Here is a 27,913-nt window from a genome sequence, read left to right as displayed (position 1 = left end):
GCCAGGAGGATCCCACTGCCAGGCCATGGTGACCAGATAGCAAATGTGAAAATCCAGCAGCGCCTGGGTATGTGTAAAAGGCACCTATATAAGACAAAGGCCCAAATATCAGGCCTGTCCCTATAAAATCAGGACAGCTCGTCGCGCTGGGCCAGTGCTCAATCTCTGTTAGCCAACTGCCAGGGAACTTTCTCACCCCCAACATTCCACCCTACCACGAGACTTCCACCGGCCAAGAACCTTGGCCCTCCTAACATTCTAGCCCACCACGGGACATCCCGCCCCTCGCCCATCTGGCCCCGCCCCCTGGTCAGCTCTCTCCTGGCCCCGCCTCCCCGGCCGGCAGGGGGAGGAGGCCTCATCTCTTCATGGCCTGTGCGCGCCTTCCGGCCCCTCCCTGTGCGCTGCCGGCGGCGAGACCGGCTGGCGGGCCCCTGGCGCGGAGCTGGGCCGGCTCCTCGGGCCCCACGCGCCGCCATGAAGTGTCACTACGAGGTGCTGGGGCTGGCGCGCGACGCCTCCGACGAGGAGCTGAAGCGGGCGTACCGGAGACTGGCGCTGCGCTGGCACCCAGGTACGCCGGGCTCGGGGCCCCGCGCCGCGCGTGGCCGCTCCTCATGCTGGGCCGCCCCTTTCCCGGGCTGGCCCGCACCATCGGGAGGTCACAGCCGCGCCAGCGCTCCCGGCTCAGAGAGGGCCCTGCGCGGCCCGCCCCCCAGGCCAGGCGGGCCCATGCGGAGGGCAGGTGGGCAGCGGGCGGAGCCGCGAGGGGCTCTAGGGACTCTGTGGGGCCGGAGTCCGAGCCTGTGTCCCACTGGCTGAGCCCCGGGGCTCCCATCGCCGGGCCGGGCCGGTGAGGCTGCCACTGCCCCCTCCCCCTTGAGGCGTCGCTCAGGTATGTGGGTTGGGGGCGGGGAGCCCGGCGGGGCGATACCGTCTCACGGGTATTTCTCCTGGCTCATCTACCAGCCTCTTTCCCTCCCTCTTTGAAGCGCAGCAGTTTGTGTGCGGGCAGGGGGGCCAGGGGCTTCTCGGGGCCCTTCATCTCGGCTTTAGAGGCCAGTCTCCCTCGCGTGGTACCTAGCGGGCGTACAAGCGACATGACAAGTCAGAGGCTAAGGCCGGAAGCGACGCCGCCAGATCCAGTCTGATCTCCTGTATATCACGGGCCACCACTGTGCACCTGCACAGCAACCCCAGCAACCAAAGTTAAACCGCAGCAATACAGCCCCCCCGAGACTAAAATATTATGTACCACAAGCAGCGAATTAGAGGGACTGAGGTGTGCCAGTGTCCAAGGCCTCTGCAATGGCAGGGAATTGATTAAGTGAGATACATCTAGATGATATTGGCAAGCGTCTCATGCTGTAGAGGAAGGGAAAACCTCCCCAAGGTCATTGCCAGTCTGACCTGTGGAGTAGTTCCTTCCAGACTGCACATAGGATGACTTTTCAAAATGTCTTTTGTATTTTTCCTGTTTGCTTTGTGTGCTCAGTGTCACTTTATATAGAGTCAGTTTCCCTTGTTTGCAACCTGTGACAGGCAAGAGTACACTTCCTTTTTAAACAGGAAACCTTTATTCTAAAAACAACAAAAGTTGGCAAGAAGACTCAGAGACAGGTGTAGTATCTGAAACTATTTTGTAATTCTTATTGGAATTGACATTGTTCCTTTAATTGTTTCTTTACATGCAGCAGTATCACTTTAAGTTATACTGAAAATAAATATTAATTCTCCAGACTTGCTCTTAATATGGCTGTTAATGTGGCAGAGTGACGATGGAAGGAGAAACATTAATGAAAGATGAAGCTGGATCAGCAGTCATATTTTAGTAAACTGTGGTGTACCCAATAATCCAATAAGGGCCTTGAGCTGTCCTTCTGAATTGACTTTTTTCTTCATTTGTCTGATTTCCTAAATAATTACTTTGTGACATGAGTCCCAGCTGTTGCTATGATCTTTATGGTTTAAATTGTAATGACTTCTATTGCAGACAAAAATCTAGAAAATGCTGATGAAGCAGCGGAACAGTTTAAATTAATCCAAGCGGCATATGATGTACTGAGTGATCCTCAAGAAAGAGCATGGTAAGTAATATTTGTCTGCCAGTGGAGCAGGAAAGACAATGTAACAAAGGGCTTGATTCTGCATTCCTGTCTTAGGTAGCACTCACATGGAAATCATTTGTGATTTCCTTATGAGGTTAACAGTCAGTTTACAGGTTTCTCCCATCAGTAACGATGTATACAACTGTTAGGTCCTGGGGTTATAGCTACAGAACACATTAGTCATATTCTTGTAACAAAGAACACTTGAAATCACCTTTTAAAAATTGTGTTCCTGGATCATTTTGTTGTGTGTTAAATAGTTTTTGCTTCTGGTTCTCTCTCAAGTATGTGTCCCAGGTTTATAGTTGCATGCACCTTTTTTTCCTCCTTGGATAACAGTGAGCTGCTTGCTTCATATGTTTAGCTACTTTCTCAGGAAGCACTATTCTCAGTTTTTCACGTACTGAAAGAACAAATGGCATACACCAGCGTAAAAGTGGGGAGGGGCTGGAGAATGTGTTTAGAGATCTGTAGAACCTGTAATTCACATTTTTGGAATCCTCAAGAAACATCTTATTCAAACATGTTAGATAACTTTCTCCCAAAAGAATTACAGTAAAAGTAACAGGTACTCCATGAACAACTAGAAGCTCCCACACTGCCTTGGGTTTTCATCTCAGTGATTCTTAAGTTATGTGTTCTTGATGTTGTTTTCTTCTAGGTATGATAATCACAGGGAAGCTCTGCTGAAGGGAGGGGTTGATGGAGAGTATCAAGATGATAGTTTGGATCTGCTGCGCTACTTCACTGTTAACTGTTACTCTGGATATGATGATGATGAAGAGGTAATGAACTGACTCTCTACTGAGTCAAGTTAAAACTTCTTTAAAAAAAAAAAAAAAGCAATGGAAGTAAATTGGTGCATTGATAAACCATTCTTAAAATTACCGAACATAAATGGAAAAATGTTTATGGTACACTTTAAAAAGGGAGTGGGAGAGGAAAACATGCGTTGAATATTTAGTCAGTTTTAAATGTCCCCTTAATCAATACTGCTGTACAACTGTATAGCAACACTTTACATGTAATACTTCCCCTGTCACTTCGCTTTCACTGTGCAATCCTATTATGCTGAAATGTTTCACAAGTTGGAATGCTTTAGGATATAAAAAGCGGTATTATGCCAGTGCTCTGGGGTATGGACTTGTTGCCATTTAACTTTGGTTGAGTTTAAGGTGTTGATATTGATCTAAAAAGACCCAAATGGTTTGGAACATGCCTGCCTGAGAGATTGCCCATCTCCCTATGATACTGCCATAGCTGCAGTGAGCTGGGACACCCCTAACTTATAATAACAGAGCTGCTGGTAGGCAGTTGTTGTCTTTGGAATTCTCTACTGCCTTAGTCCAACACAACTGCCTGGGTCATAATGGGTTTTTTTGTATTTGTTGATTGTTTTTTAAAAATAAATAAATATAAATAAATAAAAATTGGAAGGACTCCTAGAGCCTGGCATTATTACCTAATTTTAGTATACAAAGTCTTTATTTTGACTTAAAAGTGTTACTGTAGAATTTAAATAGTGATCTTTCTCTGAAGTTGATCATTTCAGTTCTTTAGTTGTATAGGCATACAATTAATTTCTCAGTAACAATGGTATATATTTCAGGGGTTCTTTGCAGTCTATCGTCAAGTATTTGAAAATATTGCAAAGGAAGAGATGGAATATATATCTCAGGAAGATATTGAAGAATTCCCTACTTTTGGATACTCTCAGAGTGATTATGATAAGGTAAGATACATAACATTTGGAAGTCTAAATAACTATTTTTTACACTGTAATATCATTGGGAATTGGGGCTTAATCCATCTCTTTGAAATCACAGGAAAGGCTCCCATCGATGTTATTGAGAGTTGAATCTGGCCCAATGTGTACATAAAGCCTTCCCTGCCTGACCAAAAGCTCTTATTTAATGCCTTGTGTATACTAAACCTTTTGCCGCTTTACCTACACCAACATAGTTAAAATGTCAAATCCCCTAGTGTAGATGCAGTTATTCCAGTATAAAAGTGCTTATAGCTTATTCCAGTTCAGTGAAGTGAAATAGAATATACTGGTATAAAGCTCCTTATACTGGCATATTTATGTTGGTTAAAAAAAATCTCACCGATTACTGGCTTAGTTATAGCCATAACATTTAAAGTGTAGACCAGGCCTAAGAAATAAAAGGATAGATTTAATCATTGATGTCTGGTTGAAACTAGCCTTGCTGGTGTTCTGAAATGCTATGTATTACAGCAAGGAATACCTGAAGATGTGGTAACTATTTATTAAGAGACTGTATTTGTGTTTATATAATTTTTCTATTTTATTAAACCACAATTACAAAAGTAAAACTTGCTGACTTCATAACACAAAATACGCAAGATAGTAGATAACTAACAATTGTGACTGCTGCTGAAATCTCTCCAGCCATCTAAGGCTTTTCATGGTGGTGCCCCTGCTTTATACTTCCGTGATACCAGCTATACTCCCAGCTGTTCTGTCATGTCTGTCTTCCTCTCCTAGAGGCTGATCCTTTCATTCTGCTATGTCAGCTAACAACTGAAAAATCTCCCTTTTGTAAAATTCTTCCCAGAACCTACTAGCATGTTTATGCTGCCTTCAACCAGTAAGCTGGCAATCAGCTCCCTGTGTAAGCACTTAAAGAGTATCACTAAATCCATATTCTAGTCTGTTCCTTCCTGTGCTTACCTCTTCGTAATACTTCCTCCTAACATTTAAATTATATTATATTATTCTTTTAATCAGTTGTGAGTAATTAGTACATATCAGATGAAAACTAGAATGAAAACACATTTCACTGGAATATTTTGTCCCTGATTTGCAGTAACACTGTTTTCACTATGTGTATATTAATGTACCTTCTATCCTGTTGAGACATGTACTCTAAATTGCCCAAGATAATCAAAGTCCTAACACAGACTATTAGAGAAAATTGTTTATGAAAGTCTGTAAAAGTTGGAGCAAATAGCATGTTACAAACTAGACTGATAAGGGGCCTTCAAGGCTGCAAGTAAAGTGATGGATTGGCATAATGAGCTAAAAATTGTAGAAATGGGAGGAAATGTTTGTGGGTGACTCACCAAAATCTTTTCATGGAATGAGATTGATACACCATTTTTCACCTTCTTTATCTGGGGTCACTAAGTGGAAGCTGTGGGAGCCATGGATTAAAGCAAACAATTTTTAACCTTGACTGACAATGCCACCATTTGCTGAGACCTTGAGATCCACCATGACATTGTTGGGTCTTCATCATCCTGATCATGGAAGGTATTCTGACCAGACTGGGCCAGAAAGATGGAATGAGATGATATGCTGCTTTCAGCAGCCTTGGTTAAAGCTGGTGTGAACCTGGAGTGCGAACCTTGAGTTCCTGTTGTCACCCCCTTCCTCTGTCACTGTCCTCCTCCACGTTATTTTTCCTCTTTCCTATCTCTCTCTACCTTCTGTTTTCTGAGTGTTGGACTTAGCTGACCAATACTGCACCTTTCTCAACACTTCTGTGAACCTGTGGCTGGAGAGGCCACCTAATAGCAATGTCTTAAGCAGCCCAAAGCTGGTATGAGTTTGGTAGGTCTCAGAGTGGCTAATAAGACCATGTACTAGGTCTGTGTTTCTCCACCAGCAAGGTTGCAAGAGAAAATCAGCACCAGAGACAAGCTATATATTTTTTAATTTGCTATTCTTTCTCTCTCCATGTGCGTCTTTTGTCTTAAAGGAGGAAACAGCATTGGTCTTCCAAAAGCAGCAGCAACAATTCAAAACCATTTAAACTAACCTCTTCTTGCTACCTCCAGAAAGGACAGTGAATATCATCTAAGACTGTCAAGTGGGGCTTTTTCCTATAAATGACTCTATAGAGGCAACAGGAATATGGGATATTGCCATAATAAACGGCTTAGTAATTTTTATTTCAAATGCATAAACTGTGGGGTTTTTTGTATCTCCTTAATAAATGGCTAAAAAGACTTTTTTAATGGCAGTTGTTACAGTGGGAGTTGCCAGCAGTATCTTGACAGGAAAACCTAGATGTTGCTTAACTGGTTAATATTGTAACAGAGAAGAGTGGTTTCCACTACCATCTTATCTCGTTGGGCCAAAGACCTATCCCCTTACTGATGCCACAGACCAATGGCAGCTTTTATTAATTAACTTAGTGTGAACTTGGAACTTGGCTTCAGTAAAATTCTAAATCTTTTTCCACATAGTAAGAAATATCTTGAATTTCTACAAGGCATTGGGTTTACAACCACATGACATCTTGTTTTTAAAAACTTGCATATGGAACTAACAGCATACATTAGATGGATTAAAAGTTGGCTTATTGATAGATCTCAAGATGTAGTTGTTAGTGGGGAGACCTCAATGAGTGATGCAGTTTTCTAGCAGAGTCCCTCAAGGATCTTGGTCCAGTGCTATTCAATATTTTTATCAACAATTTAGATGTTAAATCTTTGCTGGTTACATTTGCAGATGACACAGATTGGTCAGGTAATAAGTAGTGATGAGGATTGATGACTGTTATGATGTCATCTGAATCACCCGGTTAAATGGTCACAATCAAACAAAATACCTTTTAATACAGCTAAATGCAAGATAACACACCAGGGAACAAGAGTGCAGTTTACGCCAACAGAGGGGAAACCATCTTGGGCAGCAGTCACTCAGAAATGCTGAGGCTAAAAGGGCTAGTGTGATCCTTATAAAAAGGGAATACTGTATTATGCAGAAATAAGGAAGTAATCTTGCTTTTCTACACAGTAGTGGTGGTAAGGTCGGTACTAGGATGCTATGTCCAGTGTTGGTGTCTGTGTTTCAAGAATGTGTAAATACCAGAGAGAGTTCAAAAGAGAACCACAAAAATGACCCAGCGTTTGGAGAAAAGGGTGGGGGAGCCTCATGATGTGAAGCTTAAGGAACTCAAGCTGTTTGGCTTATTGAAGAGAAGGTGAGAGGTGACTTGATCACTATATGTAGGTATTTACACACAGAAAAGATATGTGATTAGTGGTGGCTTTTCAATAGGCATAACAAGATCCAGTGGCTGGAAGTTCAAGTTAAGCAAATTCAATCTTGAACTTAGATGCAATTTTCTACCAGTGAGGGCAATTGAACAATGGAACAGTTTACCCTGAGAGGTGATGGATTCAGCACCACTTGGAGTCTTTAAAATGAGATTAGATATCCGTCTAAAAGACATGCTTTAATCCAGCTCCTGGAAAAAATTCTATGAGTTGAGTATACAGGAAGTCAAACGAGATGATTGTAAGGGTCCCTTCTGGCTTTGGAGTTTGTATATCTGAACATCTAAATAATCTTTGGTAGCTTTTTTCAGTATGATGTCTTACAACTTTTTCCAATTCTTTTTCAACAGGTAGTCCATCCTTTTTATGCTTACTGGCAGAGTTTCTGTACTCAAAAGAACTTTGCTTGGAAAGAGGAATATGACACACGGCAGGCATCAAACCGTTGGGAGAAACGAGCTATGGAGAAAGAGAACAAGAAAACTAGAGACAAAGCAAGAAAGGAGAGGAATGAACTGGTTCGTCAGCTAGTGGCTTTTATTCGTAAAAGAGATAAGAGGGTACAGGCACACAGAAAACTCATAGAAGAACAGAATGCAGAAAAAGCTAGGAAAGCAGAGGAGCTCCGGAGACAGCAAAAACTCAAACAAGCTAAGTATGTAAATATTGAAGGAAGCATTTTGGAACTGAGAAATAATCATAGGAGATTCATATTGGGTCATATTTTTACCACCTGCAGCTTGCATTGTTTTAAAGAGTAAACGTCGGCATTGTGAACTTTTGTCCTTAAGTCTGAGATCTGTAGTCTGAGTTGCTCATGGCAGAAACAATCCTCCTTGTACCCAACACCTTGTGGGTAGTAAAGAAATATGAAATAAGTTTTAATAATCAGTATTTTATTGTTGCCAAAGTCTTCAGTGCCAGATAATCCACAAAACAAAGGTGGTAGCAGGTTGGCAGAAGTATGCTGAGTATAAGTGGAGTGGGAGGGGGTGGGAGTTCCTTTATCACAGAGTATCGCAGTTGAGGGACATTTTCTATCCTGTGATAGACCCAGGCCAGTTGAGAACAGCAGAGTAGTAGAAGGGAGATATACTGGCCACTGGATAAGCAGTTTTCTGTTCCCTGAGTGACCAGAGCAGGGGCTGCTCCAGGGTAATGAGAACACCTGAGTCCAGTTAACCTGCAAAGAGTCAGGTGAGGCAGTTAAGCACCTGACTCTAATTAAGGCCCCTCTGATGCTATAAAAGGGCTCACTCCAGTCAGGCCAGAGGGAGCCAGAGGAGAGGAAGTGTGTGTGAGGAACTGGGAGCAAGAGGCATGCAAGAAGCTGAGAGTGAGTAGGCATACTGCTGGAGGACTGAGAAGTACAAGTGTCATCAGGCATCAGGAGGAAGGTCTGGTGGTGAGGATAAAGAAGGTGTTGGGAGGAAGCCATGGGGAAGTAGCCCAGGGAGTTGTAGCTGTCACGCAACTGTACCAGGAGGCACTCTAGACAGCTGCAGTCCACAGGGCCCTGGGCTGAAACTCGGAGTAGAGGGCGGGCCTGGGTTCTTCCCAGACCTCCCAACTCCTGATCAAACACAGGAAGAATTGACCTGGACTGTGGCTTCTACCAGAGGGGAAGGTCTCTGCGCTGTTTCCCGACCCACAGGGTGAATCTGTGAGGCAAGCAAATCTGCCAATAAGCGCAGGACCCACCAAGGTAGAGGAGGAACTTTGTGACAATCTCTAATAGCATTGGTGATTAAAGGCCTTTTTTTCATCTGTTTGATTAATATTTACAACCATTTCCTTAGTTTTGGACCTTGGCTGTGTAACTTGTACCTTTTCAGTAATCTAGTCTAGAATTCAGTGTGCTTTGCGTGGGTCTATACTTTAAGACCATTTAAAAGCTACATTTGCCCAACTGCTTGGTAGTGTTGTTTTATGTTATTTCTTAAACTTTGGGAACACTTTAGAACATGATAAATTTTTGCTGAGGAAACAATGCACAGGACTGATTAAAGGTTGATTAACTTGAGAGGAAAGGTGCTTCTCATTGGTAATAATCATATACCTCTGAAGGTGAGGAGTTTATTAGCCCATGATAATTCCTATCAACTCAGAATATCTGCACATTAACTAAAATTTTTGATTTTCATTTTAAATGAAAAGAACAAACTTGCATAAAATGACAAGCTGTTAAACTCAGACTGTTAAAAGGTAAACTTGGGGAGGGGGAACACGTCTTTTTGCCCTTCTTTCCCCACTTTCTCATCACGTTTGTCTTTCACTCCTCTCAGGTCCAAAAGAAATACTCTCCCTGGGCTAAGTGCAATATATTTTGTTTATATTTCAAGAGTGAATTAGGAGCAGGGCACTGGGGTTCTCTCACTGTAAACACAAAATATATTCCTGTCATAAAAGCCTTGTCCGTCTGGAAAGAGGCAGGGAAAGAAGCTTAAATATTTAACCATTCTTCTTTCCAGCAAATGCATAGGCCCACTTTCATTGTTTCTGGCTGTTTTTAGTAGAGTGGATTTTTTTTTTTCCACTGAAGGTAATGAAGCCCAAGTGATCGTTTTGCTGCAGGGAAAGAGCTTGAAAATTGAGTGCAGAAGGCAATTGGAGCGAAGATCTGAATAGCTGAAGTACAACTGTTGAGGAGTAATTGTACAGTAGTTATATAAATCAGACACTCACAACCTATCTGTTCTGTTTCCCAGTCCCTGCAAAGAAACTAGTTACTGGTGTGTTGGATTTGATTGAGACAAGACAGCTCAGTCGTTTTCTTCTTTTTAAATACGTGAACATGACCAAATAAATAAAGCACTGTTACCACTGAATTCTCTGAAATATAAAAAGTTGTTGTATTCTGCTTAAAGGCTTGGTGAGCAATATAAAGAGCAGAGCTGGATAGCTATGTCTGATCTAGAGAGAGAATTGCAGCAGATGGAAGCACAGTATGAAAAGGAATTTGGAGATGGATCTGATGATGAAGAGGAAAGAGAGGAACTGGAGCCAAGAGAAGGAATAGATGGTAAGGGTCTGTTAATGTATTTTTGATTTTGATAGCTATAAAAGACCTTGCAGTTGCTCCATATTTGTATGTACGTAACAATATAGCTGCATTCAAATCCTCGAGGCTTAAGTCCAGATTCCCTGCTGACATACACCACTCACTTCAATTGAGCTAATTAAGGAAAAAGTTTAGTCTCATAATGTTTTGTTCTCCTTTCGAACACTTATCTTCATGTTAGTAATGGATGCTTGTTTGTGGTTGTGCGGGGAAGGAACAGGTTATTTAGGGAGAGAGGTCTTAGCACTCTGCACACTTCAGTAATCCTAAAGGGCTTGAATGGGCATTGTTGAAAGCATGCTGTCTCTTTAATTACTCATATCTCCTAAGAATCGCTCAGCCAATTTCCTTCCCCTTTGCTTTTCAGATAAACTGAGTGATGAAGCTGAAGGTGTTGAATTTTATGATGACTTGTACTGCCCTGCTTGTGACAAATCCTTAAAGACCGAGAAAGCGTAAGTTTTTTGTTTCTTTCAGACTCACCTAGGTTATCTGGACATCCAATACCCATTAAAGTTAATCCACTGTAATGGTATTTGGGCATCTACATGCCCTAGGTGGCTTTGAAAGGCTCAACCCTTTTCATTCAAGTAGGTTTTTTGGTGTTAGAATTTCCTATTGTGAACACTGAAAGGAATTAACCATTGTCATTGATCAGAGACCTTTATATGTAGATGAAATAAAATTTGCTTAGAGTAACAATTGCTCATGATTCATAGTATAGAAATTATCTACTGCTCCTCATAGAATGAAGAACCATGAAAAGTCAAAGAAGCATCGAGAGATGGTAGCGCTGTTACGGCAACAGCTGGAGGAGGAGGAGAAGGAATTTTCTGTATCTACAGATGACAAAAATGAAGTGAATACCAGAGAAGATGAAGAAATGGAAGAAACACCCAAACAGAAGTATCTTAAAAATAGATTGTTTACACTTACTGTAGCATTTGTTATAGTTAGGCTACATAATAGTGGTCTTTATGAGGCTTTGAAAAAGAGCCCTGGGATAGACGTGTGATCACATCAGGACTCATTTAATTGTACTGCACAAGTTGTTAAAATATCTCTTTGCATCAGTGTCCCAACACAAAAAAGTAGATTTTTTAATGATATCAGTGGAATGGACTATTGTAGGATAATGGTCTCCTACTACTTATTTGCTGGCTTTATAGAAAGTACATGCCAAAGCAAAGATTTTAATATTTTAAAACGGGAGACCTTGTTACAGGCCGAATATTTGTTGTATAGGTACAGCATTGTCAGGCACTGAGACTAGCCTAGAAAACCTTGTTTGCTTCAGTTAATTGGAAGCTAGTTTATGCAAGATGCAGCATATTTTTTAAAGCTGTATTATGCTTATGATTGAGCTGGTTCCTGAATATCTAGTCATTAAGGATCAGGGTTTTCAGATTCAGTTTGAGCAAGCAATCTACAGAGACATCACTAAATACCATAAACCGTGCACAAAACAGCTAACTGTTTTCACTTCAGGAGTCTGACAGTGTTGTTTTTCTCTAGCCATGACTTCCTGTTGCATTTGTGATACAAGTGAGATCAGAACTATTATCACTTAAAATGTAGCATAGAATTATTATTTAACCTTTCTAAAATACAATATTGGCAATTTAAGAGTGAAGAGTTGAATACATTTTTACCTTTACAGACTCTCCAAGAAGAAGAAAAAGAAACATAAAACGATGACGGTATGGAGTTTACACAATCTCTTTCTGTGGCTCTATTGAAAATCTAAGGAAGCTATGTAAGACTTGGTTAGCTCTTTCTGTGGTCTTCTGACCTAGCTTTCCAGTAGCGTCAGAAATTGAAGGAATTAAGAATTCTAGAGACTGGAAAAAGCTGCTAAATTTATAATATGTAATCGAGTGGTGTATTTCTCAGTGAGTCCATTGTTTTCAAAGACACTCTGACTCCATTATCTGTTTTAACACAGGTACTTGTGTAACCCCCATTATTGTAGTATCAGAGCACTTCACAATCTTTGGTGCATTTACCCTCACAACACCCCTGTGAGCTAGGGCAGTGCTATTAGCCCCATTTGACAGCCTCTCTGTGCTGCGGTTTTCCAAGTGGCTTGCCCAGGGTTACACAGTAAATCTGTGGAAGTGCAGGGAACTGAATTCAAATATTGTAAATCCTAGTCTAATGCCCTAACTACCGGACCATCTTTTCTCTCAGCTAGAACAGGTTGCTGGCTTCCATTCAGGAAACTGTTCTGTGCGTGTTGCTCGGAAAACCATCACTCAGCTCTGACAATATGGCCAACTGTTGTCCAATATATAATCTTTTATTTTTGTTTAAGATTGAGAGAGGCAGTTTTGAATGCTAGAGGTATAGTCAGGTGGTTTGCAGCTAATCCACTGGCCCCAGAAGAAGCACAATACTGTGCACTAACCTTGCCAACAGCACTCAGTAATCCACAAAATTCAATAATCTGTACTGAGCCTTTCCACATCCATGCAAATTAGTGATGATCTCTTGTAGCTTTAGTTTACTTGCAGTCTTGGTAAGCTATTTTTGTCTGAGTTTACTAAAGTTACTAGTGTACTGATTCTCCTTCTCTTGTCTCCTAGCACCCCACTTCCACCCAACACAATTCTAATTGTTACCCTTTCAGTGTTGCTTAGGTTGAGAAAATCCATTATCTAGTTGCCTCAGTTCTCCTTGACCCTTGTCAATCTGGGTAACAGTTGTATTGTTTTGGCTGAAATTTTCCAGAGGCGAACACCTGGAATGGAAGATTTCAGCCCAAATGCTTAAGTGTTTGGCAGTTATAAGCAATTGAAAACAAGGTCTTTTAATGGGAATTGTTGGGCAACTTTAATAGTGGACCTCATAGAATCAAATACAAAGTTACAAAAAAAATTGTTAGCTGTTTCGATGTATAGATCATTCCATCCTCCCTTCTTTATGCCTTAACGGCTGTGTGCTATGGGTTCTTGCAAAATCTGAGCTGTGAGTCTTAGATCTTCGATAAAGACTCTTATGGCTCTCTTCTCTTCAGCACAGGCTGATTCTTTCTCAAAATGCTACAGCCAAAACTTCAGTTCTCTTCACCTCACTGTGTCTCTCACAAAACATCAGTGTAAAAATAGGCAAGCTAGATTTTCATTGAGGCAAATTGTTTAATTGTTAAATCTGCAATTATTGTATACACAGTTGCCAACTAATTATCCTGGAGTAATAAATACTTTTTTTTTTCCCCCTTTTGGATAGACGTATGAAGACTCTTTCAACAACAAAACTACAGATGATGCTACAGTTGAACAAAAAGAAGCAGACCAGGAGGACAGCATAACAGAAGAATTGGAAAATGTTAGCCAAAGAAATACTGCTTCTGAAAAGACAAGTGCTGCAAAAACTGTAGATGAAGTTAATGAACCAAAAGGTGAAGCAAAAAGGTAACAACATCATTTTGTGATGACTCGTAATATATGGCTTACTTTGTTGCATTCTTTAGTTTAATAGTCCATGTTTTAAAGGCCTGAATTTTCACTCACCAGTGTAAACTGAAAGCTACTCCACTGAAATTGAGTTATGTCAGAATAAAACTGGTATAAGTTAGAATTGGTTCCTAAATTGGCAGTGGCTTTAGATTGCAAATAAATACCCCCCATTTAATAAACAACCAGTATCCAAACAAACCATCCTGTTAGCAAATATGCTAATCTTGTAAATAAGTTATTTGTTTTGCTGTTAACAACTGAATTTTATGATGTCTTACAGGGGAAACTAGCAGGGGCACAAATGGGACTTAGGCACTTAACTCATGTTTGTGCCTTTAAAAACCTCATTCTGTTAACTGTGTAGCAACTTGATGAGTGGTTCTGGGCATTAATTATAAAGAGATTCTTCGTAGTTATCCAAAAAGTCACCACAATAGGGTAGTAGTTCTCAGCCTTTCCAGACTACTCTACCCCTTTCAGTAATCTGATTTATCTTACATACCCCAAGTTTCACCTTACTTAAAAACTACTTGCTTACAAAATCAGCTATAAAAATACAAGAGCGTCACAGCACACAGTTTACTGAAAAATTGCTTACTTTCTCATTTTTACCATGTGATTATAAAATAAATAGATTGAAATATAAATATTGTACTTACATTTCAGTGTATAGTATATAGAGGATAAATAAGTCATTGTCTGTATGTAATTTTAGTTTGTACTGACTTTGCTAGTGCTTTTTATGTAGCCTGTGGTAAAACTAGGCAAATATCTAGGTGACTTGATGTATCCCTGAAAGACCTCTGCATACCCCCATGGTTGAGAACCACTGCAATTGGGTATAGGCAGCAGTCTTGTTTATACTAACATACTCATTTTTGTAAAATTAGAACTTTGTTTACAGGCTTAGTTTTTGGCTGGAGCAAGTGGAACAAAGGTTTTAAAAGTTTAAAAAACAAGCCGAGTGGAAAAAATGTACAAATCATACATTATGCATTTCAACTTAAGTGAAATATTCCATCAGTAGTAACTGTTTAATATAAGAATGGCCATACTGGGTTAGACCGGCCAGTGCCAGTTACTTCAGAGGGAATCAACGGAATAGGGCAATTACTGTTATCCATCCCCAGTTGTCCAGTACCAGCTTCGGACAGTCAGAGGCTTAGGGATACCCAGAGTTCATCCCTGACCATCTTGGCTAATAACCATTGATGGACCTATTCTCCAGGAATTTATCTAGTTCTTTTTTTTTAATCCAGTTATACTTTTGGCCTTCATAACATCTGCTGGCAACAAGATCCACTGGTTGACTGATGCATGTGAAGAAGTACTTCCTTTTGTTTGTCTTAAGCCTTCTGCCTATTAATATCATTGGGTGACCCGAAGTTCTTATGTGAAGGAGTAAATAAGACCTCCTTATTCACTTTCTCCATACTATTCATGATTTTGTAGACTGTCATATCCCCCCTTACTCATCCCTTTTTCCAAGCTGAACAGTCCCAGTCTTCTTAATCTGTCCTCACATGGAAGCTGTTCATATCCCTAATAATTTTTGTTGCCCTTTTATTTACTTTTTCCAGTTCTAATGCATCTTTTTTGAGATGGGGCGACCACAACTGCACACAGTATTGAACATGTGAAAATATTGGCTTTATATATTTCTATATCGATCTGTTTCTTAACAATTCCTAACATTCACTAGCTTTTTTGACTGTCGCTGCACATTGAGCAGATGTCTTCAGAGAACTTTCCATGCTGATTTCAAGATCTCTTTTGAGTGGTAACAGCTAATTTAGGCCCCATCATTTTGTATGTATAGTTGGGATTGTTTTCCAATGTGCATTCCTTTGCATTTATCGATGCTTAATTTAATCTGCTGTTTTATCACTGAGTTTAGTGAGGACCCTTTGTAAAACTTTGCATTCAGATTTGAACGTAACTATCTTGAGTAATTTTGTATCATCTGCAAACTTTGCCATCTCACTATTCGCCCCCTTTTTCCAGATCATTTATTAATATGTTGAACAGCACTGGTCAGTACAGAGCTTTGGGGATCTGCTATTTACCTCCTTCCACTGTGAAAAGTGACACTATGTACAAGATACTGCACAGTTAAGCACCACTTTTGCCAGTTCTCATGTCTGAGTATTGTGATGTGCAAACGCTTATGGAAAACTTTATGCAAACAGTTTAGCAGCAGGAAGACATTCCTGTAAAGTTATGTTGAAAGTTATGCATAAGGCTGTGTGTCTGTCATGGATTCTGTGACTTTTGCAGCGGCCACTGTGGCTGGCTCCAGGGCTGCCTGAGCAGATCAAGCAACTCCTGGGCCAGCTGTGGCTGGGGCAGTTTGGGTGTAGGAGGGGTCTCAGGGCTGGGGTAGGGGATTGGGGTGTGGGGTGGTGTTTACCTTGGGGGCCTCCCTGGAAGCAACCGGCATGTCTCTGCAGCTCCTAGGCAGAGGGGCCAGGGGGCTCTGTTAGATGACCCTGCCCATAGGTGCCGCCCCCACAGCTCCCATTGGCTGGGAACTGCAGCCATTGGGAGCTGCAGAGCCAGCGCTCGTGGCAGGGGCAGCATGCAGAGTCCCCTGGCCTTCACTTCCCCCTCGTAGCTGTAAGGACATAGGGAGCCTGCCAGCCTTGCCAACCCTCTCCAGCACCAGCAGGGGTCCTGGGCTATGCGCCACTACCTGCTCTCCCCCCATCAATGCCAATGGGGGTCCTTGGCCACTGCCACCTCCTTCCCCCCCCCTTCCCCTCGACTACTCGCCCCATAGCACCTGCAGCCCCCCAGCCCAAGTTTTAGTCAGGGATATATAGTGTAAGTCCTCAGCAGGTCACAGACTGTGAATTTTTGTTTACTGCCTGTGATCTGTCCATGACTTTTTACTAAAAATACCCATGACTAAAATATAGCCTTAGTTATTCACTAAGCATTGTGGAATCCTTACCTCCTTTACTCTCCAGCTTCAAGGAAGTGAAGAGAATGAGACAACTGCTTCTTCACCTTCCTTACATTTTCAGTACACAGCAAAGTTATGTATAGTCACTTGTATAGTGCGCCCTTTCCCAGCAAACCTGTAAGGCCCCGTGCATGCACTTTTTTTATGAAAGCTCACATTTGGCCCAAACCAAAACACATACAAAGGGATGTCTCCTCTGCGCAGGCTACTTCCAGCTCTAATGCCCAGCTCTAGCTGATTACAAATCTGTTAACATTAAAAGAAATCTAAAGTTCATTTTGTTTCCCTCACTTGTTCTCAAATAGTTGAACCAATTTTGCTCAGACCTTGTGCCTATGAATACAATAAAATTCACTTTTGGACAAATTCCAAGCCTGGAATATATATTTCAGTCCTGCAGGCAAGTTTCAGAACATTACAGTGCTCTGAAATGGGTTAGAATGGAGAACAGTGTGCACGTTTAACTATAGCAGTCACTTCCATTAGATGCATCCGACGAAGTGGGTATTCACCCATGAAAGCTTATGCTCCAATATGTCTGTTAGTCTATAAGGTGCCACAGGACTGTTTGCTGCTTTTACAGATCAAGACTAACACAGCTGCCCCTCTGATACGTGACTTCCGTTAGAGTAACAACACAGGATGAAAGGGAATCGTCCAAGTAGTGAATCACACACACAAGGTTATTTATTAAGCAGAAATTAATGGTGACCAAAAAACTGAATTTAGGAAAGTGGGTTAAACGCTAGTTTGTGCAAAACATTAAAAAGTTTAAATATCAGCCCATTTAGGTCCAAGTCCAGTACCCACTGAAGTCAGTGGACCATGAGATGTAAAAGCCTTAGTAATTTAAAACTATCAGTTCTGCTGAATGTGTTCATAGGAAAAACTTGGTTCAGCGTGATGACAAGTAATCTGAAATCTTAAACATTCTTGTATTTTCAGCATCCTTAAGACTAAAGGAAAGAGAACCAAGGATACAAAAAAATCTGTTAAGGTAACTTCAGAGCTTCAAGATAAGGTATGTGGAAAGTATTTAAAACTACAGATTCTCAATGGCTGGTAAACAGTTTAATGTCCTAAAAACAAACAACTTTTGGTCTGGTAGTTTTCCAGCTCCTGACACTCTTTTCCTGTTCTCAAAAGCTGCTTTTGCCTGTGTTTTTCATGTATTTGTGCATAAGAATCTTCCTGTTTATGCATGTTTTCCAAAATCTAAGAAAATGGAAATTATTTTCTTAGGAGGAAAACCGTTTATCTTCAAAGCTAAATATTTCAGCTTAATCTAGGATCGTCTTCTACAGACATCGATCTTGAACTTCTAGATCCATCTAAACTTAAATCTGTCTTTGGGCCTCTCTATGTGGGAAAAAATGAGCTGTTGTCACAAAATGTTTGTATGGTGCTTAGAGCAATGGGGACTTCCAGTCTAGTTAGCTGTGTTAGGTACAAATGCAATTTAGTTTAAAAATAATGGCCTGGCTATCTCCTTAAACAACATAGGCCATTACTATGAAACTGTTTTAGTAGCACCTAGAGGCCTCAGCCAGGTTAGAGCCCCATTTTGTTATGCAACATACAAATATAGTGACAACAACTCCGTTCTATTTATTAATTTATTATTGTACACATGCTGGTGGACGTAGATTTGGATTTTTAAAAAATTTGTAAGTAGATCTGGAAGGATTAGATTTAACTTGGTAACTGCTGCTAATCATCATCTACCCAAAACATTTTCTGTCCTTAATAATAGAAATTTACAGACAAGGAGAGTTAGATATACATGTTCATGGTTTAAAAAAAAAAAAAGTGCCATCAGTCCTATTCCTTCACATGTTAATTTTCTGAAATGCCTACAGTCACTCGACTTTAAACAAACATATTAATCTTTTCTGCTAGTATGAAAATATTTAATAAGAAAAAACTGGGAAATATAAGAAGTTTGAAATTTGCTTTAAAAGATGAGAGCCCAAGAAAAAACTAATATGCATAGTTGTTGTGCTTTCGGGGACACGGTTTCAAATCTTGGTGTTTCTTGCAGATCCGTAGTTCATTTAGGAGCCTATTTGGCACTTAATAAGTACTGAATGGAGCTTATTTGCCATAGGACATTTTTCAAATGTTCAAAAAGAGTTGATGTTCACATTTTCCTGAATGAATCATTCATGCTTATTATCCATTTCAGAGGTTAGCTGTTTGTTAAAAAATAAATGGTAACTGTTTAATATGCACTCATCCTTGGCCAGTAAAACAATAAAATAGTTTTATATTGTTTCCATAGTATCTACTAACATGAAGCATTGTATTTTTTTCTCCTACCAGAATGAAGATATTCCTATCCACTGTATAACCTGCAATTGTGAATTTCAGTCTCGGAATAAACTGTTTGAACACTTAAAGGCTACAGGCCATGCAAAAGCAATGCAGGCACCAGCTGCAAATGGTGCTGGGAATAGCAGAAGCAAAAAAGAGAAACGTAAAAACAGATAGGACATCTCGATTGTTTTAAACTTTTTTGTTTTTGGATGCATATCTGAAGAAAACACTCAAAACCAACGGACAGGAATCCTACAATCAAAATTAAATTGGGAAGCAGTTCTTGGGTCTGCGGCAGTTTGCGTGGCAAAACGTTTTTATCTTGTGCAAAAATTTGCTTAATTTTTTACCAACAACGGAATTTCATCTTGCCATTCCAGGGGCTTTAAAATCTTGAAAAAAATAATACACATTCTTAAAGCTGGTTGTCATCCATACCCAGTGGGGCTTGTATGAAAAGTGTACAGGGGGGAGAAAATAATAAATTATTTTAACATGTTCTTTTTATTTTACAGAGGTCATCTAATATGAATTGGGACGGATAGGTGTCTGTCTCTGACCATCTGTCCATGGTAGACCACATAACAAAAACTTTAGACTTGAAGTTTCTCTAGGGTTCCCTATGGGACCCTAGTTCCTATCTAGGGTATGATGCAAACTAAGGCCCCACAAGTATAAAACTAGTTGTAAGATAAGGGTTAATCTATCCCTAATCTTTGCATAAGCAGCCAACCTGTAAAGAATAAAATACACAAGGGCAGTGTGTGATACCTTTTATTGGACCAAGAAATTAACTCACATTTGTAAACTGAATTGACAATTAGTTGTAATTTATACTTTACAGCTGAATTGTTTAATCATGTCTTTACCCTGAACAGGGAAAAAAGATGATCTAACATCCATGAGCTTTCTACTGATGACAGGAGGGGAGCACAGCACCTTGTGTCAGCAGCCTGGGATGGTACTGAGTGAAGAGGGAGAGCTGCTACCAGTCAAAGGAGAAAAGATCACTTTTGAGGGTGGGCAGGAGACTGGATTAGAACCCACAGCTGAATGAGTAAACCCTTCTTTATTTATTTATTTATTTATTTAAATATCTTCCTCTATAACTATTAAACAACTATTAAACATCCTCCACATACAACTTTCCTTCACTTTCCTTCACTGAGCCCCTGCTTGAAGAGCTTTCAGCAGCCCCTTTCCTCTGGAGGAATTTCACTCCTGCCCCTATTATGAGTGTAATAATAGCCTAGTTTTCCACTCAAGTGTTTTTCAGGAGTGAAGTATTGTTTGTTGTGTGCTGCTGTCTCCAGTCTTGGTTAGGAAGTGCACTAGCTACTAAGCAAATGTCACTGGAGCAAGATTACAACAGAGCACTCCCTGTATTGCTGTAGAAACTACATCCAGAATTTCAGTTAAGAGCAAGACAACCAGGCATAAAGAAAGGAAGAACTATCCCAGATATGATACAATTGTAAAGGCAGTAGTATTCAGATGCCCTTTCATGTAGTGCCAGCCTGAGTACACCAGCCAGTCTCACTTGCTGGTCTGACATGCAGGAAGCCTAGGTAGAAGGCACTACCTAATTTTAAAAAATCATGTTTGATTTGTGTTAACAATAGGTATTGTTTTCTTAACACACCATTACAATAAGACTGATTTCTTGTAGGTATAGCAAGCTGAGTCAAGATAACTTTTCACATTTAAAGTTTTAAGTTACCTATTTAGGAAAATTAGATCAATCTTATCTTCATACTATAAATTCCTTGCCAGCTGTAGTTATAACAAGATTTTAGAGCTTGGAGGGTGAGGAGAAACATTGTTCAGAGTCAACTTGCAACGGTTCTTTCCAAATGTCTCATTAGTGCAGCATGAAATACTTCCGCTGCAAAGGCTGCATCTTGTTTAGTAATGCACATGGGAGGTTTAACTCTAAATGTCTGAGGAGAGAAAAGAAGGAAGTTTTTAAGTTGGAGGCAGAGACCAATTGATGTGCAATGACACTAATACCAATCCCAGCATTTTTAAAGGTTAATAATCCTGGAAAAAATAATGGGTACCAGCCTAGTAACAATGGTAATACCAGCCTAGGCTGAGCGCTGAGAGTTAAACCCACCTTTAGAGAGCGCAGGAGGGAAAGTGCTGCAATCTGTCCACACTGACAGCTGCTTGCACACTGGCATAGCCACATTTGCATCACTTGCAACGGCATTGGGAGTGGTGCATTATGGGCAGCTATCGGAGCATACAAGTGACTGCAATGTGCTTTTCAAAGGGGGGTGGGGGTGATGTGAGGCAGGGAGTGTGTTGTATATGTGTGGGGGGAGAGGGGTTTGGGGGGGCTGAGAGCATGTCAGCATGCTGTCTGGTAAGTTCAGACAGCAGCAGACCCTCTCTTCCTCCCTACCCCCTCCTCTCTCTCTCTCACAAACGAAGAACATTACACACTAATGGCTTGCATGCTGCCTGTCAAAAACTGAGCTTTGAAAGGGCGTTTCTGCATTCCTGCAGGAGTTCAAAACAATGAGGAGTGGCCACTTGACTTAAGGGATGTGCCTAGAGACCGATCAGAGTGCATTAACGCAACACCTTGTTCACACTGATGCCCGGGCATTGTAGCAAACATTATTCCTCTGACCAAGGTGGAGTACCAGCAGTGCTGTAGCTGTGGAGTCAGAGCACTCTCTGCCTTGCCACTGTGGATGGGTAGTGAGCTAGTGCACCCAGGGCTCTTTCATTGCGCTGTAACTCACAAGTGTAGCCAAGCCCCAAGAGTGGCAAACTACTTCCATGCAAGAATCCACACTCACTCTAGCACATGCTGGGCAGATGATTGAGCATTTTTGGGTTGTGCTTTAAGAAGCCTCCATACTACAACTGGCCAGAAGAATTAACTGAACGGAGGGAGCCCTAGCTAGATAGCCTGAGATTGTTGCTGCAGGAGTCAAGTGTGGAAAAATAGATTAAAATTAGCAGCAGGAACAGCCACTGGGTAGAAGGGTGAAAATTGGGATATTTTCTGTACTTCATGAATCTATTTTAGTAAGATGTGATTTCAGTAGTACACTTCGATCATTGGCAGTAGTACACACTGTTCATTGGCAAACATTTCTGCAGGGCTCTATTCTGCAGTGTCTCAGAATCGAACTGAATTTAGTTTTAATGTATGTTCCCTTACTTAATTCAGCTTTCCAACTGTTTGAATCCACCAGAACTAAATCATTCCTATTTGAATTCCACTGATTTTTATGTAAATTCTGCAGTGCCTATCAGTTACACTTGTGGCTGAGTTTTGACTTAAAATATTATTTTCTTCTATGCTCTCCAAATATTAAACTACACAGCCTAGGGCAAACCATCTAAATCTATCATTAATAGACATGCCTGGCCTGATTTTTTGAGAAGCTGAATGCTTATCACTTGTATGGCTGTCTGAAGGTGCTCTGTCCTCAATCAAGCTGAAATATTACTAGACCTTCAACAGGTGCAAATCTGTTCTGATCAGTTGATTGTGCAATGCAAGGATTAATGTGAGGTGGAGTATGCACATCAGCAAGTCTCCACTGTAATTTATTCCTGAGGGAGCCTGGTTATGTTCTCTGCCTATCTCCCCTGACTCTGCACACTAACAGCAGTAAGCTAATAAACCCTACCATTACCTTGGAGGAGGAAAATGCCAGCAATCCTTTGCGGCCTGTTAACTTATTCCACTTGAAGTGGAATAAGATCTCTCACAATTTACGGGGTACAAATATTTAATAACTGTGTGGCTCATGCCCCCATATTGATGGATTCACAAGGAGGAAATGTTCTGTCTTATTCCCAGGGGGGTAGAATTTTATCAGCTCTCCTGATTGTATGCTGTGCTGATAAAATTGAACACTAGGCTAGAATTTATAGTCGTAGGCATTGCTGTTTTAAATAGGGAATTAAGAACTGGATGATAGATGCAGAAGGTCACGTTTCTTGTCTGAAAGGTAGGATTTTAACAGTAGTAAATAACACTTATACCGAATATGCTAAACTGAGAGGATTAAGACAAATAAAGCCTCTTGATCTGCTATATTCATTAACAAAATAGAAGTTTAAAAAAAAAAGAGTCTTGTTTACTATCTTAAACAGAAGTGAGATTTAGAAGTCAAATCCACTGCAGTTTAGTCAGGACAAATGAGAGATGCATACATAAAAAGTCCACATCAGTTACTGTACCTGATTATAAATTCCACCCCTGCCCATCAATACTCCCATGTCTTTGCAATCTTCCCAGATCTGACTCATCTCTTCAGCTGGAAGAGGTTCACAACTGTCCTGTGGAAAGCGGGGGAGGGGAGGGAAGCGAGAGAGACTTTTTTGGCTAGATGTTAAACTAAATTATGGAAAAAGCAACAAGTGTTCCATTGCCACCACCCTCCTTGGAGAAAGTTAACGATTCTCCTGCCTTTTAAGATGGATCTGTTCAGGGTTTAAGCACTTTGAATGTTCTAAATTTTAGCCAGTGCAGAGTTCTGACTCCTTATTTTCAGAGAAGTAGCTGTCAGTCAGCATACAGTCATTTCACGGGAAACTTGAGTCTTAATACTGGGGTAAATAGAAGGGAATGTGCCATGTACCAACCTTATTCTTCACCATTTCTATCCCAATCATAAGGCCTTTGCCACGGACATCTCCAATGATCTCAAACTTCTCTCTCAATTTAGCAAACTCCAATAGCATGTAAGTCCCCACTTCTTTGCTGTTCTTTTGTAGACTGTCTTCTGCAATAGCCTGGTTAAAAATGATGTACAAAGACCAATGTTGTGGGAAAGAATCAAATATAGAACTTGGCTAGTCTGCACACCTATAACCAGCCTGCAATCCCATTACCCCTCAGCAAAGACTTACAACAGGCTTGTATTATTAAGCCTGCCTTAAATTTGACCTCTTCAAGTATAATAGGAAATGCTGTAAAAAACTAAGCTACACTTGCTTATGTCATATTCTTTTTCATTGTTTATCCACCAATTAATAATGGAGCTTCAGTGTATATTTGAGGTTTGACTGTGCATACAAAGCTGACCATCGTAATCCATTTAAAAATCTTGGTCAGGTTCAGTTTAGCCCTCTTTCCCTTGCCATAGCAGCGTCAAGCTATGTGAGGTGCCTATAATGTAGCAGTGTGCCTATTACTCCTTGTAAAGCTTTCTGGGAAACACCTGAGCACATTACTAAGCTATATTTAGCAAAGTATTCACTTTAACTTGATTTATTTCTAGCAGCCTCCAGCTTCTCGCACACAGTCTAATAGCTTGACTGTGCACGAGGAGCTGGGGGCTGCTGGAAATAAAAATAAAAGGATACTTCTTGTGTTGAATCACTGACCTATACGAATCTGCTTTTACACAGAATTGCAAAAATGAATAGAGCAATATATTCTGCAATCTGAGCGTCTAAAACTGGCACATTGTCTTAAATTAACCGGGTTCAGATTTTGAGGCTTGTGGCTAAAACAGAACCTGGATCTGAACTACCCTGGTAACAGTTAGTTTAAACAAAAAATATGAGGTGTTGGATCTCCTAGGTTTTTTAATTACTATGCTGACTGTGATAGTAGTGAGTGGTTCAGAGGACCAACAGCCTATTCTGTTGGAACAAGCCTCCAGTAAATCAGGGTGTAATAAGGGAGCCAGATGTTCAGAACCTGGCAATACAGTTTTAAAATGGGGTTTAAGGAAGTATATTTACATGTGACCAAGTGACTGTGGCCGTTACACACAATTACCTCACATCAATGGGGCATGTGTGCAGCTCATGCTTTTCAAGGTGTTGCATGAAGATTTAAGTTGATTACTTTAAGCAGAAGCTGGGAGGGTTAAAATATATTTTAAGTATGTACCTCAGAATAAGTGCTTTTGCTAGTTTAGAGGGTTTCTATAAAGGAAAAATGATGAGAACTCCATGGGACAGAACTACTTAGAATTATGACAGCTATGTAAGTAAATTCCATTTATACTTCTATTGACAAACAGGAAGCAAAGAACATAAGCAAAGAAAGAAAAAAATGAAGCTGTTAATCACAGTATTATCCCTAGAGTAATTTAATCCTATCCCTGCTACAAGCTGAAATCAGTTATAGAAATGGGCAATTTGTTTTTTCTACAAGTTCACATTGCCATGACTTGATAAAAAAATAAATGTTTGTCTCATTTTCTGTATGTATTAAAGTTCCACCAGTGGAAAGGGAGGTAGCACAATGCTGCCTCTGCCATAACACACAGCAAACAATAGTGTAAAACGCTATGAATGTTATCACTTTCTTCTTACATCAAGAACTGCAGATCCAACTACACAGGCCATGGGGTTTCCTCCAAATGTGTTAAAATGAAGGTTCTGAGCCAAGGAATTTGCAATCTCTAAAAGAAAAAGAATACTCATTGATTTCCTTCCTCATAATTACCTGAAGTCTGGTGATAGTACTTATCAACTTTAGCTTCACATTTAATAATACTATGCATCATTCTCCATTTTAACTACAGGCAAAAGGAGAAGAAAATGGTATATTCTTGGTAACCGATTTAGGGCAAAATTCCAGAAAATATATGATCTGGATTTTAATACATGCACAGTTAAGTTTCCCACAGAGCTAGTGAATTATCCAGCAATGAATATTTCTCTTAACATTAAATCCACTGAATCGTTAGTATTAACCAATCAACAATTCTAGAGTTGTCCAGAATGCATCCTTAGTATTAAAGGTATGTCTAAGGGGTAGGGTAGTGAACTCAGTCAGGATTTCTGAGTTCTGTCAGTTCTGCCAACAACTTATTTGGGCTAGATGCTGATCTCAGTTACCCCAGTATAACTCCATTGATTTTAATGGTATTACTTTAGATTTCAACTGGTGTCCTGGGGAGCACAATCTGAGTTTGATAAAAAAAATTACAATCTTTCAATGCCTGAGTAGTTTGTACATGTGCAGTGAGGACCATACTTACCAATCCCATAAGCATGTTCTAAGATTATTAATATTTCTAAGGTAATCTGGTTGGACAAAAGGCTCTATGGAAGCTAAATTATTCTACAATATATTTATTATTTACCTCAACTTCATGCTTTAGAGTAACAAATATTTATACCTGGTGTGGTTACGACAGCTGCCATTGGAAAGCCATTGCCAATTCCTTTTGCCATGGTAACAACGTCAGGGACTACACCGTGTGTTTGAAAGCCCCAGAAATGGCTGCCAGTTCGTCCAAACCCTGTCTGGACCTTTCAAAAGAAAATCCAAAATTGTATAAGTTGTTTCTTAGGTTCATAACTTGTATTTTATCTGTGCCTTTCTGTTGCCTATTTGCACGTATAGCTGTAGACTCTAAATGCCAACTTTATTCTAGCAGGATCCTCAATTCAGCCTCACACATTTTCTTTCCTATGCTAAATAGTGACTGTAGTACAAGACAGTTCCACTATTGGTTTTGTTGACAGCTCATCTTTATAGAGCCACTGTACACTTGATACAAATGAAAAGTGGTATTATATATATATCCTAAGGCCTTGGCTACACTCACACTTTACAGCGCTGCAACTGGGGTGTGAAAAAACACCCCCCCGAACGCTGCAAGATACAGCGCTGTAAAGCGTCAGTGTAATCAGGGCAGCAGCGCTGGGAGCGCGGCTCCCAGCGCTGCACGCTACACCCGTAAAGGATGTGGTTTACATGCAGCGCTGGGAGAGCTCTCTCCCAGCGCTGCCACTCTGACTACACTCACACTTCAAAGCGCTGCCGCGGCAGCGCTTTGAAATTCCAAATGTAGCCATACCCTACGACTATCTCCTGTTATTACACAATTTAAATCTAGTATTATTACTCAAAACATAATTGAGTTAATATAATGAACTCCATTAGAGAAACTATACTGTGATGGACCTGCTAAGCAGGAGACTATAATTCCCATCAGCCCCTCACCACTGCACATCCCCTTCCTCTTGGCCAGGTAGGAGAAAGTATCCTCATCCAGGAAATGCCCATGCAGGAGACTACATTCCCCATTATACCTTCTTTTCCCCTGGCCAGGCAGGAGAAAGGACTCTGATCAGGAAGTGACTGAGCATTTTCAGGGAGCAGAAACTGCCAAGGTAAACCAGATCCAGGGAAGCACCCCCAGGAATTATATACAGAGCCCTGTGTGGAACAGGCTGGGACTGCCCCATGTTACAACTGGTATTCCTGGGGGAATTCTGTGCCCAAAAAATTCTGTGCACAATATTTTAAAATTCTGCATATTTTATTTGTCAAAATAATATAATCACACCAGTTTCAATTATTTTTGGTCATTTATTTCAAAGTACCGGTCAGCAAGTAAGTCTGTAACAATACAAACAACAAAAAAGATTCAGGAAATGTTTTTTGACAAATAGATTTCTTACTAGGCATATTAATACAGAACTTTGAGTAACAATTCATTTAAACTACAATAATGAACCGTATTTCCCGCACCCTCAGAAGTGGTGCAAAGGCTGCAGGGGAGCCAGGGGTAACAGAGGAGCTGAGGGAGCGGGAAGGAGCCTGGGTGTGAACTTGAGAGGGTTGTTGTGTATGAGTGGGAAAAGTATGGAACAAGTTTTTGGGGGGTGGGGATGGAGTGTTAGGGAGCTTCCCCCATGCAGACCCTGGCTGACCCTCTAGCCTCTCCCATTCAGTCGGGCACATCTGCCCTGTCCCCATGTGTCCCTGCACCCCTGGTCCATGTGTCCCACCACCCCCATTCAGATACCCTCTCCCTCTGTGCCCCTGCTTCAGCCACCCCTCCCACTGTCGCTCTGCTGTTCTTGTGCCACACTGCCCTCTGGTGGGAAAAAGGCAGAACTGCAGCAACATTTTTGGCAGAAGCTTTTTCTGTGCAAAAAAATAAAATACGCACATCTCATTAATTATTCACACATGCAATAGCAACAAGGCACGGAGCCAGTGTAAAGTGACCCTAATGAGACACTCAGC

The 27,913-nt window shown here is 40.8% G+C and overlaps 2 protein-coding genes across 4 annotated transcripts in view; one reads left to right on the top strand and one right to left on the bottom strand.

Moving 5' to 3' along the window:
• The first annotated feature begins 413 nt into the window (after positions 1-413).
• LOC115653529 (dnaJ homolog subfamily C member 21-like) lies at positions 414-19,440 on the top strand. 2 transcript variants are annotated; one of them, XM_030566906.1, is made up of 13 exons: positions 414-574; positions 1,994-2,087; positions 2,770-2,893; positions 3,718-3,840; positions 7,490-7,794; positions 10,007-10,161; positions 10,568-10,655; positions 10,948-11,106; positions 11,861-11,900; positions 13,429-13,613; positions 15,663-15,769; positions 17,569-17,644; positions 18,946-19,033. In XM_030566906.1, the coding sequence occupies exons 1-12, from the start codon at positions 478-480 to the stop codon at positions 17,622-17,624; spliced, it is 1,533 nt and encodes a 510-aa protein (XP_030422766.1). In that variant the 5' UTR covers positions 414-477; the 3' UTR covers positions 17,625-17,644; positions 18,946-19,033. The 2 variants fall into 2 exon arrangements, with proteins under 2 accessions (XP_030422766.1, XP_030422765.1); XM_030566905.1 differs by lacking the exon at positions 15,663-15,769 and having other exon boundaries at positions 415-574; positions 18,946-19,440.
• Positions 19,293-27,913, bottom strand: part of LOC115653530 (alanine--glyoxylate aminotransferase 2, mitochondrial-like) — a 26,742-nt gene continuing 18,121 nt past the window's right edge. For both annotated transcript variants that reach the window (XM_030566908.1, XM_030566909.1), the window contains exons 8-12: positions 26,052-26,184; positions 25,240-25,328; positions 23,554-23,703; positions 23,149-23,247; positions 19,293-20,879 (exon numbers count right to left, since the gene is read on the bottom strand). In XM_030566908.1, coding sequence (XP_030422768.1) covers positions 20,769-20,879; positions 23,149-23,247; positions 23,554-23,703; positions 25,240-25,328; positions 26,052-26,184 — 582 coding nt within the window. In that variant the 3' untranslated portion in view covers positions 19,293-20,768. The remainder of the gene's footprint in view (positions 20,880-23,148; positions 23,248-23,553; positions 23,704-25,239; positions 25,329-26,051; positions 26,185-27,913) is intronic.

This window comes from Gopherus evgoodei, chromosome 6, assembly GCF_007399415.2.
Source record: "Gopherus evgoodei ecotype Sinaloan lineage chromosome 6, rGopEvg1_v1.p, whole genome shotgun sequence".
Classification (NCBI taxonomy): domain Eukaryota; kingdom Metazoa; phylum Chordata; order Testudines; family Testudinidae; genus Gopherus; species Gopherus evgoodei.
This window is presented reverse-complemented; position numbering and strand designations above follow the sequence as displayed.

Excerpts from the sequence above, each read along its gene's own strand:
- LOC115653529 (XM_030566905.1), top strand. The coding sequence starts at position 478 with ATGAAGTGTCACTACGAGGTGCTGGGGCTGGCGCGCGACGCCTCCGAC. Across the intron at positions 2,088-2,769 it reads GATCCTCAAGAAAGAGCATG|GTATGATAATCACAGGGAAG; the intron begins GTAAGTAATATT and ends GTTTTCTTCTAG. Across the intron at positions 3,841-7,489 it reads CTCAGAGTGATTATGATAAG|GTAGTCCATCCTTTTTATGC; the intron begins GTAAGATACATA and ends CTTTTTCAACAG.